This window comes from Rattus rattus, chromosome 5 (assembly GCF_011064425.1).
Source record: "Rattus rattus isolate New Zealand chromosome 5, Rrattus_CSIRO_v1, whole genome shotgun sequence".
NCBI classification, from domain to species: Eukaryota; Metazoa; Chordata; class Mammalia; order Rodentia; family Muridae; genus Rattus; species Rattus rattus.
The window spans coordinates 18,627,207-18,644,947 of NC_046158.1; the positions used below are offsets into that span (position 1 = coordinate 18,627,207).

At 37.6% G+C, this 17,741-nt stretch overlaps 1 protein-coding gene across 1 annotated transcript in view; it reads right to left on the minus strand.

Moving 5' to 3' along the window:
- Nucleotides 1-17,741, minus strand: part of LOC116900103 (low-density lipoprotein receptor-related protein 1B) — a 274,149-nt gene that overhangs the window by 75,514 nt on the left and 180,894 nt on the right. The window contains exons 27-30 of the mRNA XM_032901881.1: nucleotides 17,223-17,352; nucleotides 15,532-15,638; nucleotides 15,063-15,195; nucleotides 8,291-8,413 (exon numbers count right to left, since the gene is read on the minus strand). Coding sequence (XP_032757772.1) covers nucleotides 8,291-8,413; nucleotides 15,063-15,195; nucleotides 15,532-15,638; nucleotides 17,223-17,352 — 493 coding nt within the window. The remainder of the gene's footprint in view (nucleotides 1-8,290; nucleotides 8,414-15,062; nucleotides 15,196-15,531; nucleotides 15,639-17,222; nucleotides 17,353-17,741) is intronic.

The window sequence follows — 17,741 nt, forward strand, 5'->3', positions numbered from 1 at the left end:
AATAGTTTCACTGTGTCTGTTCAGTTCCTGTTTCCATGACCTGTCCATTAGTGAGAGTGGGGTATTAAAATCTTGCACTATTTTTGGGTGAGGTTCTATGTGTGTTTTGAGCATTACTAAAGTTTCTTTTATGAATGTGGGTGTCCTTGCATTTGGAGCATAGATGTTCAGAATTGAGACTTTCTCTTTGTGGATTTTTTTCCTTTGATGAATATAAAGTGACCTTTATCATCCAACTTGATAAATTTTGGTTGAAAGTCTATTTTATTGGATATTAGCATAGAAACTCCAGCTTGTTCTTTTTGACCATTTGTTTGGAAGGCTTTTTCCAGCCTTTTACAATGAGATAGTTCCTGTCTTTGATATTGAGTTGTGTTTCGAAAATCTAGTAACATAATTCACTATATAAACAAACACAAAGGAAAAAAAAATCACATGATCATCTCATTAGATGATGAAAAAGCATTTGACAAAATACAACACCCCTTAGTATTAAAAGTATAGGAGAAATCAGGAATTCAAGGACCATCCTAAGCATAATAAAAACAATGTAGAGCTTTGCAATATCAAATTTGATATCAAATTAAATGGAGAGACACTTGAAACAATCTCACTAAAATTGGTGACAAGGCAAGGATGCCCACTCTCCCCATATCTATTCAATATAGTGCTAGCTGGAAAAATAAGACAACAAGAAGATCAAGGGAATATACATTGGCAAAGAAGAATAGTATCACTATTTGCAAATAATAAGATAGTTTACATAAGTGACCATCAAAAGTCTACCAGAGAACTTCTCTAGCTGATAAACAACTTCAGCAAAGTGGTCAGATATAAAATAACTCTAAAAAACTAAGTAGCCTTCTTTATACAAATGATAAACAGGCTGAAAAAGAAACTAGGGAAACAACTCCCTTCAACATAGTCACAAATAATCTAAAATATCTTGGGGTAAATCTAACAAAACAACTGAAAGATCTACATGACAATAACTTCAAGAGAGAAGTTATTATTCAAAGAAAATCTCATAAAATGGAAAGATCTCCCATGCTCATGTATTGGCAGAATTAACATAGTAAAAATGGCATTTGACCAGAAGCAATCTAAGAGTCAACACAATCCCCATAAAAATCCCAACACAATTCTTCAAAGACATGGAAAAAGTAATTCTCAAATTCTTATAGAAAAACAAAAAACCCAGAATAGTGAAAACAATTTGTAACAATAAAAGAACTTCTGGTGGAATCACCATCCCTGATCCCAAGCACCACTACAGAGCAATAGTGATAAAAAGTGCAGGGTATTGATACAGAGAAAGACAGGTTGATCAATGGAATAATATTGAAGACCCCAAAATAAAACCACTTACTTGGGGTTGGGGATTTAGCTCAGTGGTAGAGCACTTGCCTAGGAAGTGCAAGGCCCTGGGTTCGGTCCCCAGCTCCGGAAAAAAAAACAAAAAAACAAAAAAACACTTACTTACAGATTCTTGATCTTTGACAAAGAAGCCAAAAACATACAATGAAAACAACAACAAAAAATAACATCTTCAATAAATGGTGCCAGTCTACCTGGCAGTCCCTACGTAGAAAAATGAAAATGGATTCTATTTGTCACCATGCACAAAGCTCAAGTCCAAGTGGATCAAGCACCTCAAAATAAAATCAGATACACTGAATCTAATATAAGAGAAATAGCAAAGGAGTCTTGAACTCATTGGCACTGGGGGGAATTTCCTAGACAGCACTCCAATGGCTCACACTCTAAAATTAAGAAATGGTAAATTGGACTTTCTAAAACTGGAAAGCTGTCTACAAATGTAGACAATAGGACAAATCAGCCACCTACAGATTGGGGAAAAAACTTCACTAATCCTACATATACTAGAGAGTTAATATCCAAAATATATAAAGAACTCAATCCATTCTTATCGCCCTGTACAAAGCTTAAGTCCAAGTGGATCAAGGACCTCCACACCAAACCAGGTACACTCAAACTAAAAGAAGGAAAAGTGGGGAAGACTTCCCATCACCTGAGCACAGGGGAAATTTTTGTGAAGAAAACACCAATAACTTATACTCTAAGATCAAGAATTGATAAATGAGACCTCATAAAACTGCAAAGCTTCTGTAAGGCAAAGGGCACTGTCATTAGGACAAAACAGTAACCAACAGATTGGGAAAAGATCTTTACAATTCCTACATCTAATAGAAGGCTAATATCCAAAATATATGAAGAACCCAAGAAGTTAGACTCCAAAGAGCCAAATAACCCTATTAAAATGGGGTACAGGGCTAAACAAGGAATTCTCAGCTGAGGAATATCCAGTGGCTGAGAAGTACCTAAAGAAATGCTCAATACCCTTAGTCATCAGGAAATGCAAATCAAAACAAGCCTGAGATTCCACCTCACACCAGTCAGAATAACTAAGATCAAAAACTCAGGTGATAACAAATGCTGGTGAGGGTGTGGAGAAAGGGGAACACTCTTCATTGTTGGTGGGATGGCAAACTGGTACTACCTCTCTGGAAATCAGTCTGGAGATTCCTCGGAATATTGGGCATTGTACTACCTGACCAGCTATACCTCTCCTGCGTTTATACCCAAAAGATGCTTCAACACACAACAAATACACATGTTCGAATATGTTCACAGCAGCCTTATTTGTAATATCCAGAAGTTGGAAAAACCCAGATGCCCATCAACAGAGTAATGGATACAGAAAATATGGTTCATCTACACAATGGATTACTACTCAGCTACCAAAAACAATGACTTCATGAAATTCATAGACAAATGGATTGAACTAGAAAATATCAACCCGAGTGATGAAGCCCAATCACCGAAAAACACACATGGTATGCATTCACAGATAAGTGGATGTTAGTCTAAAAGCTCAAATTACCCAAGATACAATCTACAGACACGTGAAGCTCAAGAAGAAGTATGATCAAAACGTGGATGCTTCACTCCTTCTTAAAACGGGGGATAAACATATTCATAGGAGGGAATATGGAGGCAACGTTTGAAGCAGAGGCACAAGGAACAGTCATTCAGAGCCTGCCTCACATGTGGCCCATATATGTACAGCCACCAAAACTAGATAAGATTGATGTAGCTAAGAAGTGCATGCTGACAGGAACTGGATATGGATGTCTCCTGAGAGACACAACCAGAGCATGTCAAATACAGAGGTGAATGCTTGCAGCAAACCATTGAACTGAGATCGGAACCCCCATTGGAGGAATTAGAGAAAGGGTTGAAAGAACTGAAGGGGCTTGCAACCCCATAAAAACAACAATGTCTACCAATCAGAGCACCCAGGAAACAAACCACTACCCAAAGACTATACCTGGACTGACCCATGGCTCCAACTTCATATGTAACAGGGGATGGCCTTGTTGGGTACCAATGGAAGGAGAAGCCCTTGGTCCTACCATGGTTGGACCACCAGTGTAGGAGAATGTCAGGGGGGTGGATGGGGAAGGGAACACCCTTATAGAAGAAGGAAAGGGGGATGGAATGGGGCTTATGCCAGGAAACTGGAAAAGGAATAACATTTGAAATAAAATTTTTTAAAAATCCAATAAAAAAATTAAAGTAGAAAAAAAAAGAAGCTAGCCATCAAGAAACCAAACAAATCAATAAAAAAAATAGGGTATTGAACTAAACAGAGATTTCACAACAGAGGAATCTGGAAAGGTTGGGGAGCACTTAAAGAAATGTTCAAAATCCTTAGTGAACAGAAATGCAAATTAAAATGACCCTGAGATTCCACCTAAAACAAATCAGTATGGCTAAGATCAAAAACTCAGATGACAGCACATGTTGGCAAGGATGTGGATTAGTTCTATTACTGGTGGGAATGCAAACTGGTACAACCACTCTGGACATCAATCTGAAGGTTCCTCAGAAAATTGGAAATCAATCTACCTGAAGACCCAGCTATACCATTTTTGGGCATATACCCAAAAGACATCCCACCGTTATACAGAGGCATGTGTTCCAATATGTTCATAACAGCTTTATTATGATAGCCAGAAGCTGGAAACAACCCAGATGTCCCTCAATGGAAGAATGCAAACAGAAAATGTGGTTCATTTACACAATGGAATAGTACTCAGCTATTAACAACAAGGGCATTTGCAGGCAAATGTATGGAACTATAAATTATCATCCCTAAGTGACATCTCTCATACCCAAGAGTATATGTATGGTATGTACTTATTAACAAGTAAATATTAGCCAACAATGTACAGAATACTCAGGATAAATACAGAGAATTCAAGAAGGTTAACAGGCCGAAGGGTCCAAGTGAGGATGTCTCAATTTCACTAGTGAAGGAGAAGAAAGCAATCGCAGAGGCCAGAGTGGGGGAGGCACCTGGTTAGTAGAGGCAACAGGAAGACAAAGGGGAGAACATAATCAGGTACTGGGGGACAGGACTGAATCCTTGAGGGCCAGCAGGAAGTGTGGAAACAGTCAACCTTGGGATATAGGAGGTGGAGGATGCTTTAAAATGTAATGAATAACGGGGAGGTGAAAGATTCTCAGAAATCAAAGGGAAGAACCTTTAATGAAGTGCTCTACAGTGGGGAGGGGAGACTTGTAGGGTCTACCTCTGATGGAGGGACAGGACATCAAGTGGAGGGATGGGGTAGCTTTACCACTGTCAAAAGCTCTGACCCAGAATTGTTCCTGTGTAAAGGAATTGCAGGGACAAAAATGGAGAAGAGCCTGAGAGAAAAGAGGTCCAGTGATGGGCCAAAATTGGGATCCAGTTCAAGGGAGGCTTCAAGGCCTTACACTGTTACAGATGCTATGGTGTACTAGTAAAGACTAACCTAGCATGGCTGCCCCATGCAAAGCCGAACAAGCCTCTGAAAGTGTCAGAGAAGATCCCCGCACCCAACTAATAGACTGAAGCTGGGGACCCCTTCGGTTGAATTTGGGATAAGCTAGAAGAAGCTGAGAAGGAGAGCAGCCCCACAGGAAGACCAGAAGCCTGGACCCCTGAGATCTCTCAGATATCGAGGCACCAACCAAGCAGCATAATCCGGCAGAGGATGCCTTGTCTGGAGTCCTCCAAAGAGAGAAGATGCACTTGACCCTTTGGAGAATTAAGGGCCCAGGGAGTGGGGAAGTCTGATGGGGTGGTGTGGGGGTGTGGGGACATCCTCTTGGAGACGGTGCTGGGGTGGGGGGTTATGGGATTGTGTACTGGCTGGTTTTGTATGTCAACTTGACACAAGCTGGAATTATCACAGAGAAGGGAGCCTCAGTTGAGCAAATGCCTCCCTGAGATCTAGCTGTAAGGCGATTTCTCAGCTAGTAATCAAGGACAGAGGGCCCAGCTCACTGTGGGTGGGGCCATACCTGGGCTTGTGGTCCAGGGTTCTACAAGAAAGAAAGCTGAGCAAGCCAGGGGAAGCAAGCCAGTAAGTAACATCCCTCGATGGCCTCTGCATCAGTTCCTGCTTCCTGACCTGCTTGAGTTCCAGTCCTGACATTTTTTTGGTGATGAACAGCAGCCAGCAATGTGGAATTATAAGCTGAATAAAGTCTTTCCTCCCCAACGTGCTTCTTGGTCATAATGTTTGGTCAGTAGAAACCCTGAGTAGATGGGGAATATGGAGGGGTTTACCGGGACAGGGATGAAAACCTGACTATAAAGGACAAAAGAATAATCTTCACAAAGCTAACAACAGCTCATGTTAGTGATGCAGTAGAACAAGGGAAGCACTCTTTATTGCTGGTGCAAAAGCAAACTTTTACAATCACTTTGGTAATCAATTTGGCAGTTTCTCAAAAACTTAGGAATGGATCTAACTCAAGACGCAGCTAGACCACTTCAAGGCAAACGCCCAAAGTGTACTCCATCAGACAAGGGCAATTGCTCAACTATGACCATAACAGTTTTATTTGCAATAGCCAAAAAATGGAAATAATCTACATGTCCCTCAATCAAAGAATGAATTAAAAAAAATATGGTGCATTTATACAGTGGAGTATTACTCAGCTGCTGAAAACAATGGCTCCATATGATTTGCCAGAAAATTGATAGAACTAGAAAAGAACATCCTGGAGGAGGTAATCCATACCCAGAAAGACCAACATTGCATGTACTCACTTACGAGAGGCTATTAACAGTAAATGGTAACTGTGCTACAACCCACATATCCAAAGAATCCAAACAACAAGATGGGTTCAGTGGCTTCTGGCAGTAGAGTGGGAAGAAGGAATATGGTAGCTTGAGGTCAAGGACAATACAAGAAAACCCACAGAAGCAATTATCCTAGCCCCACAGGGGCTCACAGAGACAGAATCAACAACAAGCGAGCACACATGGGACTGATCTAGGCCATCTGCACTTAGGTAACTGTTGTGTATCTTGGTCATCATATGGGACTACTGACAGTGAGAGCAAGGACTGTCTCTGACTGTGCTGCCTGCTTATAGGACCTTTTCCCCGAATTGGGATCCCTCATGTAGCCTCAAGAGGAGAAGATATGCCTATTATTACTGCAACTTGATAAGCCAAGGCTGGTTTATAACAATGGGAGGTCTCTTTTTCTGAAGAGAAAGGGAAGAGGAATGAATGGGGAGGGAAAGCAGGTTCGGGGAGAGAGAGGACTAGGAGGTAAGAAGAGAGGAAAGAAACTATTGTGGTCAGAATATAGAGTAAACAAATTAATTTATTAGTTAGAAACTATAAGAAATTACTTGTACTGATAATTTCAAATTTTATTATACTTTTTTCATTTCACATACCCTGAAAATATTAGTCCAGGGTAAATTGAACATAGAGAAACCATGTCATTTTTTGTTTGTTTGTTTCTTAAAATCTGAATGCTAAATGGACAAGATGATTTTGTATCTATTTTACATTAATTTATGAACACACACTGAAGTGAGTTCTTACCTCTAGTATGCTACTCAAATACTCACATTACTTCTATTTACTTAATGTTTAAACTTCCTTATAATAAAACACACATTAGAATTAAGGGAACATATTTAAATGTATCTCACTCAGTTCAAAAGTCTATCTGTATTATATAAATTCTCTTATTTTTTTCTTTTCTCTTACTGGATATTTTCTTTATTTACATTTTGAATACTATCCCCTTTCCCTGTTTCCCCTCCAAAATACTCCCCATTCCATTCCTCTGTGTTGCGGCGGACTGTGAAAGGTACCCTGATTCCTGGTCAAGATAGGTCGAATATCCAGGACCCTAAAAGGAATGGCAGGAGCATTCCCAGCTCTCAGGAGATCAGGACTCTCTCACATGTAGCTACAGCTCCCTACAACCCCTGAAGATAAGTTTGAGACAGAGCAGTCATGCAGGGCAATGCCCCGAGCCACTCTTTCACAGGTGAAGATGTGACCACAGGTTACATAGGCTCAAGACAGATCAGTCACATAGAAGCAGGACCATGCCCCAAATATGTAGATGAGGTCTTCCAAAGCTCTCAGACCAAGCCAATAGGAAGTACCTGCTGCCAGACCCTGACCCACCCAAAATTGTATTTTCGAATCCTATTCAGAAGAATTAAAGGTGTGCAGGAATTATTCCATTGTCTGAGAGCTTCTGTCATAAGAGCTGTAACATCACCGCTTGAGGAAGAGATCTGCTCTCCCAAAATCTCCGGAGCACCAACAGCAGTGGAGGCAGTGAAAACTGTTCCCCCTCCCTGGCCGAGTTCTCTCCCCTTCACCTGAAACAGCACACCTAGCGGGACCAGATATCTCCATGGAGAATCCCTGTGCAAAGCCCCACCTCCTGTCTCCATATGGGTGCTCCCCCCCCCCAGCTTCCCTGTACTGGCATTTCCCTACACTGAGTCATTGAACTTTCACAGGACCAAGGGCCTCTCCTCCCTTTGATGTCAGACAAGGCCCATCCTCTGCCACATATGAATCTGGCGCCATGGATCGCTCCATGTCTACTCTTTGGTTTGTGGTTTAGTCCCTGGAAAGTCTCTGGAGTCTGTGGTTGAATGATATTGTTGTTCTTCCTATAGGGTTGCAAAAAATCCTTTTAATCACTGTATTCTGTATCAGCTGAATAGTTCTGTCATGACAGATTAAGATGTTAGTGTGCTGTCTACAGAGTCAAGAAATTTAAAGAGGTTGATCTCTTATTACCCAGACAGATGCTATCTGATGATGTACTATATGTACCTGACTGCAGGGATATGGAAACTGTTTGTCATCTCAATGCTTCCCTGGTACCCACTGGAGTGTTAGATCATAAGAGCTCATTAGGAGTCATGTGAGAGACCATACCACACATGTCAGGCACTTCATCAGAGTTGTCTCCACAGTCATCTTCTCCATCACAAACCCAGAAATGGAGCTTGCACAGGGAGTTATTGCACAGGAACTCATCAGCTCTGCATATACTTCCTCCTTCATTTCAAAGAAAAGGAAGATTGATAAAATTAGTAATGCCAAAAGGAAGGGCTCAAAATCCTCCATTTTTCTACTAATTCTCTTCCATTTCCTTATATTTCTTTCCAGCATAATATCAGAAACAGGCAGTTTCCAAACTTTGTCTTTAACAATAAGCTTGTTCCTAATTATACAACTCAACCTATCTTTATATTAGGGTCAAATATATATTTTATTTAGAGATTACCAAGAAATAACATATTACTGTTGAAAGTATACCTTTGGGGATGAGTATTATCCTTTGTGTAAGTTAACTCCAATTAAAATTTCATATATATGTATGATTTTATTTCATATATATTATTTATAAAATGTGTATATATATATATATATACATACATACATAAATATAGTCATGAAGGTTATAAAATAGGTTTCTTTTTTTTTCTTTCTTTTTCTTTTTTTTTTTTCCGGAGCTGGGGACCGAACCCAGGGTCTTGCGGTTGCTAGGCAAGTGCTCTACCACTGAGCCAAATCCCCAACCCTATAAAATAGGTTTCTATATGGGTTTTTAGTGTTTTAAAACATTATGTGTGAAGACGGCACATACTTTGAACATAGGAAATGGAAAAATCAAATTGGTGTTAACCCTGAATCTTTGTCTTTTCTGGCTAGTTTTAATAGTCCCAGAAGTGGCTGTAGGAAAAAAGTTATCAATTCATCCTTCTTTATAATTTTCAATTCATAGTAATAATGACTAGTACAACCACATATGCACGTGGATATAATAAAGATATAGATACTGTGCTCTGTGATTGAATTTATTGCCCACTCTATAAGAAGAAGTGTAGTACTGTAAGTCTGGCCAATAATTCATTGCTTAGGAGCTCATATTTTCTAAGGGTGATTCTTTGTGCAATTGAGGGCAGAATCAGTTGGTCAAAGTGCAGTTAATAAGTGATATAAGAGGATATATCACTTATTTATATTACCCTGTTGTTACACCATGGCTCCAAGAGCTTCTTACAAACAGAGGGTGAGGGTATTGCACAAGGTCAAGGGCAGTAAAGAGCAGAGTAAAAGTTTGATGGTGATGGTGCTTGACTTTAATCATAACACTCGGTTGGCAGAAATGGGCAGATCTTTGTTCAAGCCCAGTCTGGTCTACAGAGTGAATTCCAGAACAACCAAAGGTACACAGAGAAACCCTGTCTCACAAACCCAAAGATAACAAATCATCTTACTCCACCCCCAAAAACAAAGAAAAGAAAAACAAACAAATATAAAAGAAGATTACAGAGTGCCTTCTATACATGACAAACTCATGTGCTCAAAAATCGTGTTTGGCTGTTCAAAACCTGAAAAAGTACAAGCAAATACATATTCAGGCGTGGATGATAAAAGACCTTATCAGCCCCACAACCATAGTTGAGAATTTATAGTTAATGGCTTCTATAGTAATAGATTAGGTTTCATATTGTTTTGTTTACTTTTGTTTTGTTGTTTTAAATATGAGGCTTGTGGTAGATCAACCATGCTCTAGTTGATGGCCCCATACCCCTGTGTATATTAACACCAGAAGTTGAGCCCAACAAGCTATAGAGAAGAACAAAAAGAGGAGAAGTAGGAAGAGGTAGGGAAGATGGAAAGAAGGATGGAGAAGAATGAAGACTACAGTAGTTATGACAACCTGCAATTGGGAGGAAGGTAGATCGTGGAGCAGTTAGAGAGAGGAGTGGAAGGTAACACTTTATTAAGATCATTATATGTGTTTATGAAATTCACTAAAATTATATTTTTATTTAACTTGCACTTCTATTCAATACAGAAAAAGAAGAAACAGTTATTTTTAATTTCCCCAAACCATAAATCGCAGTCCTACTTTTTCACCAAAATATTATAGTAACTGCAAAGATGTTTATGGAACATAAATAATAGTCTTAAAAAGACAAAAGTAATTTGTCAATCCATTTATTAATTTCTCCCTATGAAACTTGTTCAGTCAGGCATTGCTTTTTATATGTTAAAATTTTCACACAAAATGAAAAGCATAGGGTAATGGTTTATACGTGCTTGGCCTAGGGAGTCCTATAAAGAGGTATGGCCTTGTTGGAGTAGGTGTCTCACTGCGGGTGGGCTTAAGATCCTCACTCTAGCAGCCTAGAAGTCAGTCTTCCACTAGCAGCCTTCAGATGAAGATGTAGACGTCTCAGCTCTTCCTACACCATACCTGCCTGGATGTTGGCATGCTCCCACCTTGATGACACTGGACTGAATCTGTGAACCTATGAGCCCAATTAAAATGTCCTTTATAAGACTTGCCTTGGTCATGTGTCTGTTCACAACAGTAAAACCCTAACTAGGACACATAGAAAACATAAAACCTTTAGAATATAAAATTTATGTGTCAATAGCACATGCACAGAATGGAATGAATTGATAAATTTAGGTTCTTTGTATGAAAAGATAAGAAGTGCAATGTAGACCTCAATGACTATTGGGATTATGGTTTCCTGTACTTATCTGATCAATCTTTTAACTTGACAGAGATTCAAAACAAAGTAACTTATAGGCCTATATTCACAAGTACTACTCAATAATAAAACAGAGATATTAACCCAGTGTTAAAGTAAATAAATATGGTTGGTTTCCTAATAGAAAATGCTCATGTTTTTTTATGCCTGGTGTGAGTTGTCAAGCAAGGTTATGGCATGAAGGGGACTCAGCAGATCTCACATAATTGACTTCACAAAAAAAACAAAAAAAAAAAACCACAACATAATATGATTCATTGCAGACATGCTCAGAGGAAGAGAGATATGGATGTATTTACTGTTCAGAAATTTGAGCAACAGTTAAATCAGGGACTAAGAATTTCTGCAAAATTTCAAAAGTAAAATGTGTTCAGCTTATATTGCCAATATTGAGAATCATAGAAGTCAAAGACACAATGACAAGTTTTTAACTAGTCAGAGGATTGATTGACTAACATTCACTGTGTCAGGTTTCATAGTTCTACACTGATCCCTGAAATGCTTTTTAGTTTTAAATGTCTGCAATGCTAAGATCTAAAATACTGCACTCTAATTCTAATCTCAATTACCCAAACAGGTACAACCTAACAGAAAATCATTTAATATGTTTTCTATGAAAAACAATGCAAAAGAAAGCATGTGTGATCTGTAATAGTAAAAAGGTAGCTGCCTTAATTCCAGCACTTCAAAGACTGGTGAAAAGTAGTTGAGTGTGGGCCAACCTAGGTTATAAAGCTGCCTAGATACTCAGAATTCCCCCAAATGAAGAAGAGGAGCAGGAAGGGAAAAATAAACGGAGGAGGAAGGGAAGAGAGAAGGAAAGAAAGGGAAGAGGAGGAGGAAAGAGAGAGGTGGGGGGGGAAGAAGGGAGGGAGGGAGAGAGAGCAAAGGAAAGTGAGAGAGAGAAGAGATCACATGAACATCAGGCTATCAGGTCCGGTGTGCATTGCCTTAATTCAAAATCACAATCAATGTATTGTGCAGCAGAGTCAAAATTTTTCAGATAAGAATGGTTAAAGTTACTAATCTCAATGCACACTGTATCTTTGCAACAAATTACATTAAAAGGTGTTTATGAACTCTTGGCATACTTTATCTTACAAAATTCTGTTTGGAGCATATCAGTGTTGTTCAAAGGAAAAGTGATCCCCCTAAGCTACTGAGTTAGATGCCATTTTATTTATATACGCCCAGAATAGTGTTGGATATCACATTTTTAATCAGGAATAGAAATATGAATTTGATAGTAATTGTAACAGTAAGCTAAAGGATTTTGTGATAGCCCCCTAATGACTTCAGATTGTGCTACAAAGATTTATATTTCAAACAGTGCATTATAGGACTCTTAAAATCCTGAGTCTGTTATACGGATTAATTCTCAAATGCCATAAGGCACACAGAAGCAGCAGAAAAGGTAAAATTTAAAGAAATTTGCTACATTCACCTTTCAGTTTCCTAGATATATTCATCATCAACTCAACAGAGGATTATTTATAGAGTAGAGAACATAATACAAGGCTTAACAATGACATATCCGAACTATAACTGAGCTACTGGGAGCTTCATAAAAAGATGGTCAAGAGAACCACACAGAAAGCAACAGTTGTAAGTTCTCATTGTGACTAGGGTTGATACAAGCTTTGATATATTGCAATATTTTACAAAGCACATAAAGATTTACATAACTTGTCTTGTGTTTGATGAAGGAATCCTGCCATTCATTTTTCCACAGATGCCAGAACAAGTAGAACAAAGAAGGAAAGTTCAAACCACAACAGGAATCGGGGTCTTGTGGACCATAGATTCTACCTTTTAAAATGCAAATATGGTTTGTTAATTCTCTCAGATTTGTAATGTTGTTCTTGAGAACTAAGTAACCAAAGCTCTGTCATGATGAACCTTAACCTTGTGGGGTGTGTGTGTGTGTGTGTATGTATGTGTGTGTGTGCATGTGCACACGCTATATGGCTATATGTGTATGTTATGTATACTAGTACACACCAATGTGTTTTATGCTAGCATGCATATGTAGATACATTTGGCTATGCATGCAAGATTAGAGGCCAGACATCTTCCTCTATTGCCCTATAGATAGTCCCTGTGAGACTGGTTCTCTCAATGTACCTGGAGTTCTCCATCTTGGCTGGACTGACTTGACCACAACCCCGTGAGAGTTATTCATTTCTGTACCCACAAAACTGGTGGTAGGACTACTAGGTATCAGAACTAAGACCCTTAGTTCTTATATTTGTACTTTATGCACTGATGTATCACACAAACATACACATGCAGCTTTCTTAATTTCTAGGATACCATTTGCTACTACAAATGTCCAAATTTAAGATGACAGGTAAAATTCAATTTTCATATGAGGGAGGCTTATTTTGGCTTTCTATTTCCTCAAAGTTTTGAGAAATATGTTTCCAATACAAAAGTTACTTCTTGAGATTAAAATAAATACTAAGGTTGAAAACATGTCTCTCCTCAAGGAATATAAATGCAGGAACTTAATTTTTGTTTAAACATAATTGCTTAGACTCAAAGAACCTTTACAAAGTTGAATGTGTGAACAAACAGGGCATGGGTGGCTTTGTCAAATGAAAGTGATCAGATGAAAATATCCAATTCTTTCAGTCTATGAAGCATTAAGTAGAATTCCTCTCAATACAAAAGATACTTGAAATTTCCCATTTTCTCAGGATGTCATACAATGAACCATCTGAACATAGGGCGTGAAGTTGACATGAACAAGGCAGACCTAGCAAATGGACTGATAACTAGTTGGGCAGTATTCAAGGAGCCTTCGTCTCCTAACTGCACTAGCACTGGTGGCAACTTGAGCATTGAAGGGATTGATTCGCTTACCAACTAAGCTATACTTACAGAGCCTTTTATATGAGACTGAGGATGAATTGGTGCTACCATGTGGTCCAGGAAACTCCTGTTGCCAGAAAGATCAACTATAAAATGAGAATCTGAGGACTACTGAAGATAGACAGCTATTTCAGATGCTTATATTTTCCCTCTTCTCCATGCTGGCCTGAGGTGGACTAAAATGTTTCCTAGCATAAGACCTTGCCAGGTGTGAGATGGAGGTATTATCCAATCATAATCTTAAAAAAATAGAGGTATTTAAGCGATACAAATTCTGTGAGTATTTTGGAATGTTTAGGAGCCTGTGACAGTATCATCTCTGTTGATCATGTTCCAGATATTAAAATGTAAAGTCCACTGAGAGAAAGCTGTGAGCAATTTATAAATTATTGCATCGAAACAAGAGTAACAAAACGATAATATAAAAATCATGTAACCCTTGATCATTTTAAGTTTCAATACACATATTCATTATAATATTCATTAACTTATAATAACAATTGGCTGATTTTAATGTCATGATATATGCCCAAAATATTACTATATAAAAATGGTCTTTACAAAGCTGCAAAATACTGTATTCTAAAATTAAAATCTATCTTCTCCATTGGAAAAAATGGCAATTCATCTTGTCAACAATATGACAACAAGAAAAATTTCTAGTACTAGCTACAAGTTACATGTCATACATATAACAACTGTTTGCCTTCCAGTAAACCATGTGTTCTTGTTCTCTCAGATTGTGAAAGCCACATAAAAGGGTGGTGCTTGCAGAGCACAGAGAATGCATGTGCAATTGAGTATCATCTACAGAGTCTGTGTACTCTTTTTACAGAGGCTGTGTCCTGTGTCTGTAGATAATTGTCATGTGTATGTATAGACTGTAACCTGTCCCTTCAGAGCCTGTGACCTCTTAAAACTACTTCTTTTGCAGAGCCTGAATCCACTGTATCTCACGCTATGTCACAGACCTAATGCCTATCTAGCCTGGAACCATTCTTCCATCTGGTACTATAGAAACTCTTACATCTGAGTGACATGTTTTTCCCAGTGTGGATACTTAGGGATTACATTTTGTGTCAAAATTTGTGCATTTTCTCATTTAAATCAAGGCATTATAGAATAGAACTAGAAAGAACTAAAGGAATTATTCATAAATCTTTTGCATGTTATATAGATACTATTTAGTGTCTCTCTCTCTCTCTCTCTCTCTCTCTCTCACACACACACACACACACACACACACACACACACCTTACCTCTGCCACAGTTCTCTTCATCACTGCCGTCCACACAGTCATAAATTCCATCGCACAGCCACCGAATTGGAATACAGTATGCTTTATTTCTGCATTGAAACTGATCTTCCTTACATTCTGTCACACAGTCCATCTGTAAAAATACAATGGGCACACATGAGCTTTCATTTGTGATGATAGAAAGAATTACATGCAGTGTGGCCAGGGAATTCATAATAGTGGATATTTGTTATAGAGTAAGATTCATTTTATTTGTCCTGATGAACACAACTTCAACAAATCAGAGTGTGCTTTAGGATATAGAAGATCTCTATATGAAGCATGAAGGTCCTTCTATTTGCTGTAGAAATTATATTCATGCATAACATAAAATTAGAGATAACTGCTAATAGTCAAAATTCTGCTTATTTTATTTTATTTCAATTGCATTATGTAATTCATAGGTTTTAATCAAATGATATATTTTTACCTCATCTGAACCATCAACACAGTCAGTTTCTCCATTACATTTCAAAGATGCTGACAGACATCCTCCACTGGCACACGTATATTCACTTGATGAGCAGACAGGAAAGGCTAAACAATTAGAAAGCCGAAGTTTAGATATAGGAATAAAAATGATTGGTTTATAAGGTAAAATATATAAATGAATATAAGAACATGAATTCATGTTCATGAATCTACCGATGGGATTGAAGTAAGGATTTAACACAATAAACTAAATGAACAATAAACACTGAGACTTTATTCCATAGATCTTGAAGAGTGAGTTTCTCACAATTTAAAATTATTTGAAAATATATATTTTCAAAGATGTAGAATCATTAAGTAGCCTTGAGTAAGTTTGTTTCATTTATATATGCTATTTATAAAACAGAAAGTGAAAATTTTTGAATGTGATCTAGTGATATATATACTTCAACATTTTTGTCTTGAGACCTAAAAATAACATTACTTGTGTAGTTTACCAAGCCTACAGAATTTATAGTTGCTCTTTCTTCCTTCCTTCCTTTCCTTCTTTCTTTCATCTTTGTTGTTGTTTTGTTTATCAAAACAGGGTATCTCTGTAAAATCCTGATGATCCTAGAACTCACTCTGTAGACAATGGTTGACTCAAACTAAAAGATACACCTACCTACTTTTGCCTCCCCATTGCTGTAATTAAAGGTGTGTACTACCATTGCCTTACTAGAATTTTTGTTTTTGTCTTTCTTAAGCAGAATTTTTAAGTGTATAAATTATTACCATCATCTCATTTTAAGTTATTATTATATAAATTAAGAAAGCTACATTTTGACTATGGATTTGTGTTTTAAGAGTCATAGTGATATTTCTAGAGTTTGATGTTATAATTGGTAATGATATGTTCTAACTTACTTGTACAATGAATATGAGGTCTTACTTATACTTTAGACAAAGGTATAAAAGGCTTTCTTGAGTTTCATAAACAGTTTTTTTCTAATGAATGTGATGAATACCATGACTAAGAATGCATCTGGTGGCACAAAGAAAGATATGATGCATCAGAATATGGGTGATAACTGGAATAAGCTTCTTCTTAAGTTCTTATCAATCTCATCTCCCAAGTTCATTCTTCTGTATTTATACATAGATGACAGTGTGAACTTCTGATTTTTTTCTATAAGACAATGTAACTGATACACCCAGATAAGCATTGTATAATTAATGAGTTTATTGTAGAACCATGTTTAAGGAATAGAAATGTATAGAGTACATTACTTTTCTATACCCTAGAATATTTTCTAATTTTCATCTGACTTGGTATGAGACATAAATACAAATAGAATCTCTGTACTTTTCAGCTGGCCCATCTAACTGTCACTGCCACTTCCAAAACCTCACATTTTATGATGTAAACAAATTTTATTTTGTAATAAGGGGAAAAAAACTGAAAGAGGTGTGGTAAGGCAGAAGAACCAGAAATCAAATATGAGTGCCTGGCATTCAGTTATTTTATCTATCCAAATGACTTTGAAACATAGGAAAAATACAGAAAGATTTTACTCACAGATATTCTAAGTGATTTCTAAATGCCAGCAAAACGTATGCCTTTGTAAGTTTTCTGTACATGACTGCCTTGGTTTAAATTCCATCACATTTAGAGCAAGCACTAATGTGGATACTCGATTCTCATTTTACCTGGCTCACAGTTTTTCTCATCTTCTCCATATTTACAGTCTTCATGTCCATCACACTTCCATTTTGCTGACAGACATTGGCCATTGGAACACTGAAATTGATCTTTGGAACAACTCGTTTCACAATTTTTCTGTCAAGTATAACACAGATAATTAACTTTATAAAGAAAACTTTCTGCAAAGTGAAAAGAGAACTAAAAATGTTGATGAGTTTAGAAGCCAAAAAAATCTGCACAGCCAACACAAAGAAAAAAAAAAACACACATGATCATTTCAAAAGAAGCTGAGAAAGTATTTGACAAAATTCAAAACCAGTGCAGGTTATAAATCTTGGAAAGATCATGAATTCAAGGTCCATACCTAAACATAGTAAAAGCAACATACAGCAAACCAGTAGACAACGTTAAACTAAATGGAGAAAAACTTGAAGCAATCCCACTAAAATCAGAGCTAGACAAGGCTGCCCACTCTCTCCCTACCTGTTCAATATAATACTTGTAGTCCTAGCCAGAGTAAGCAG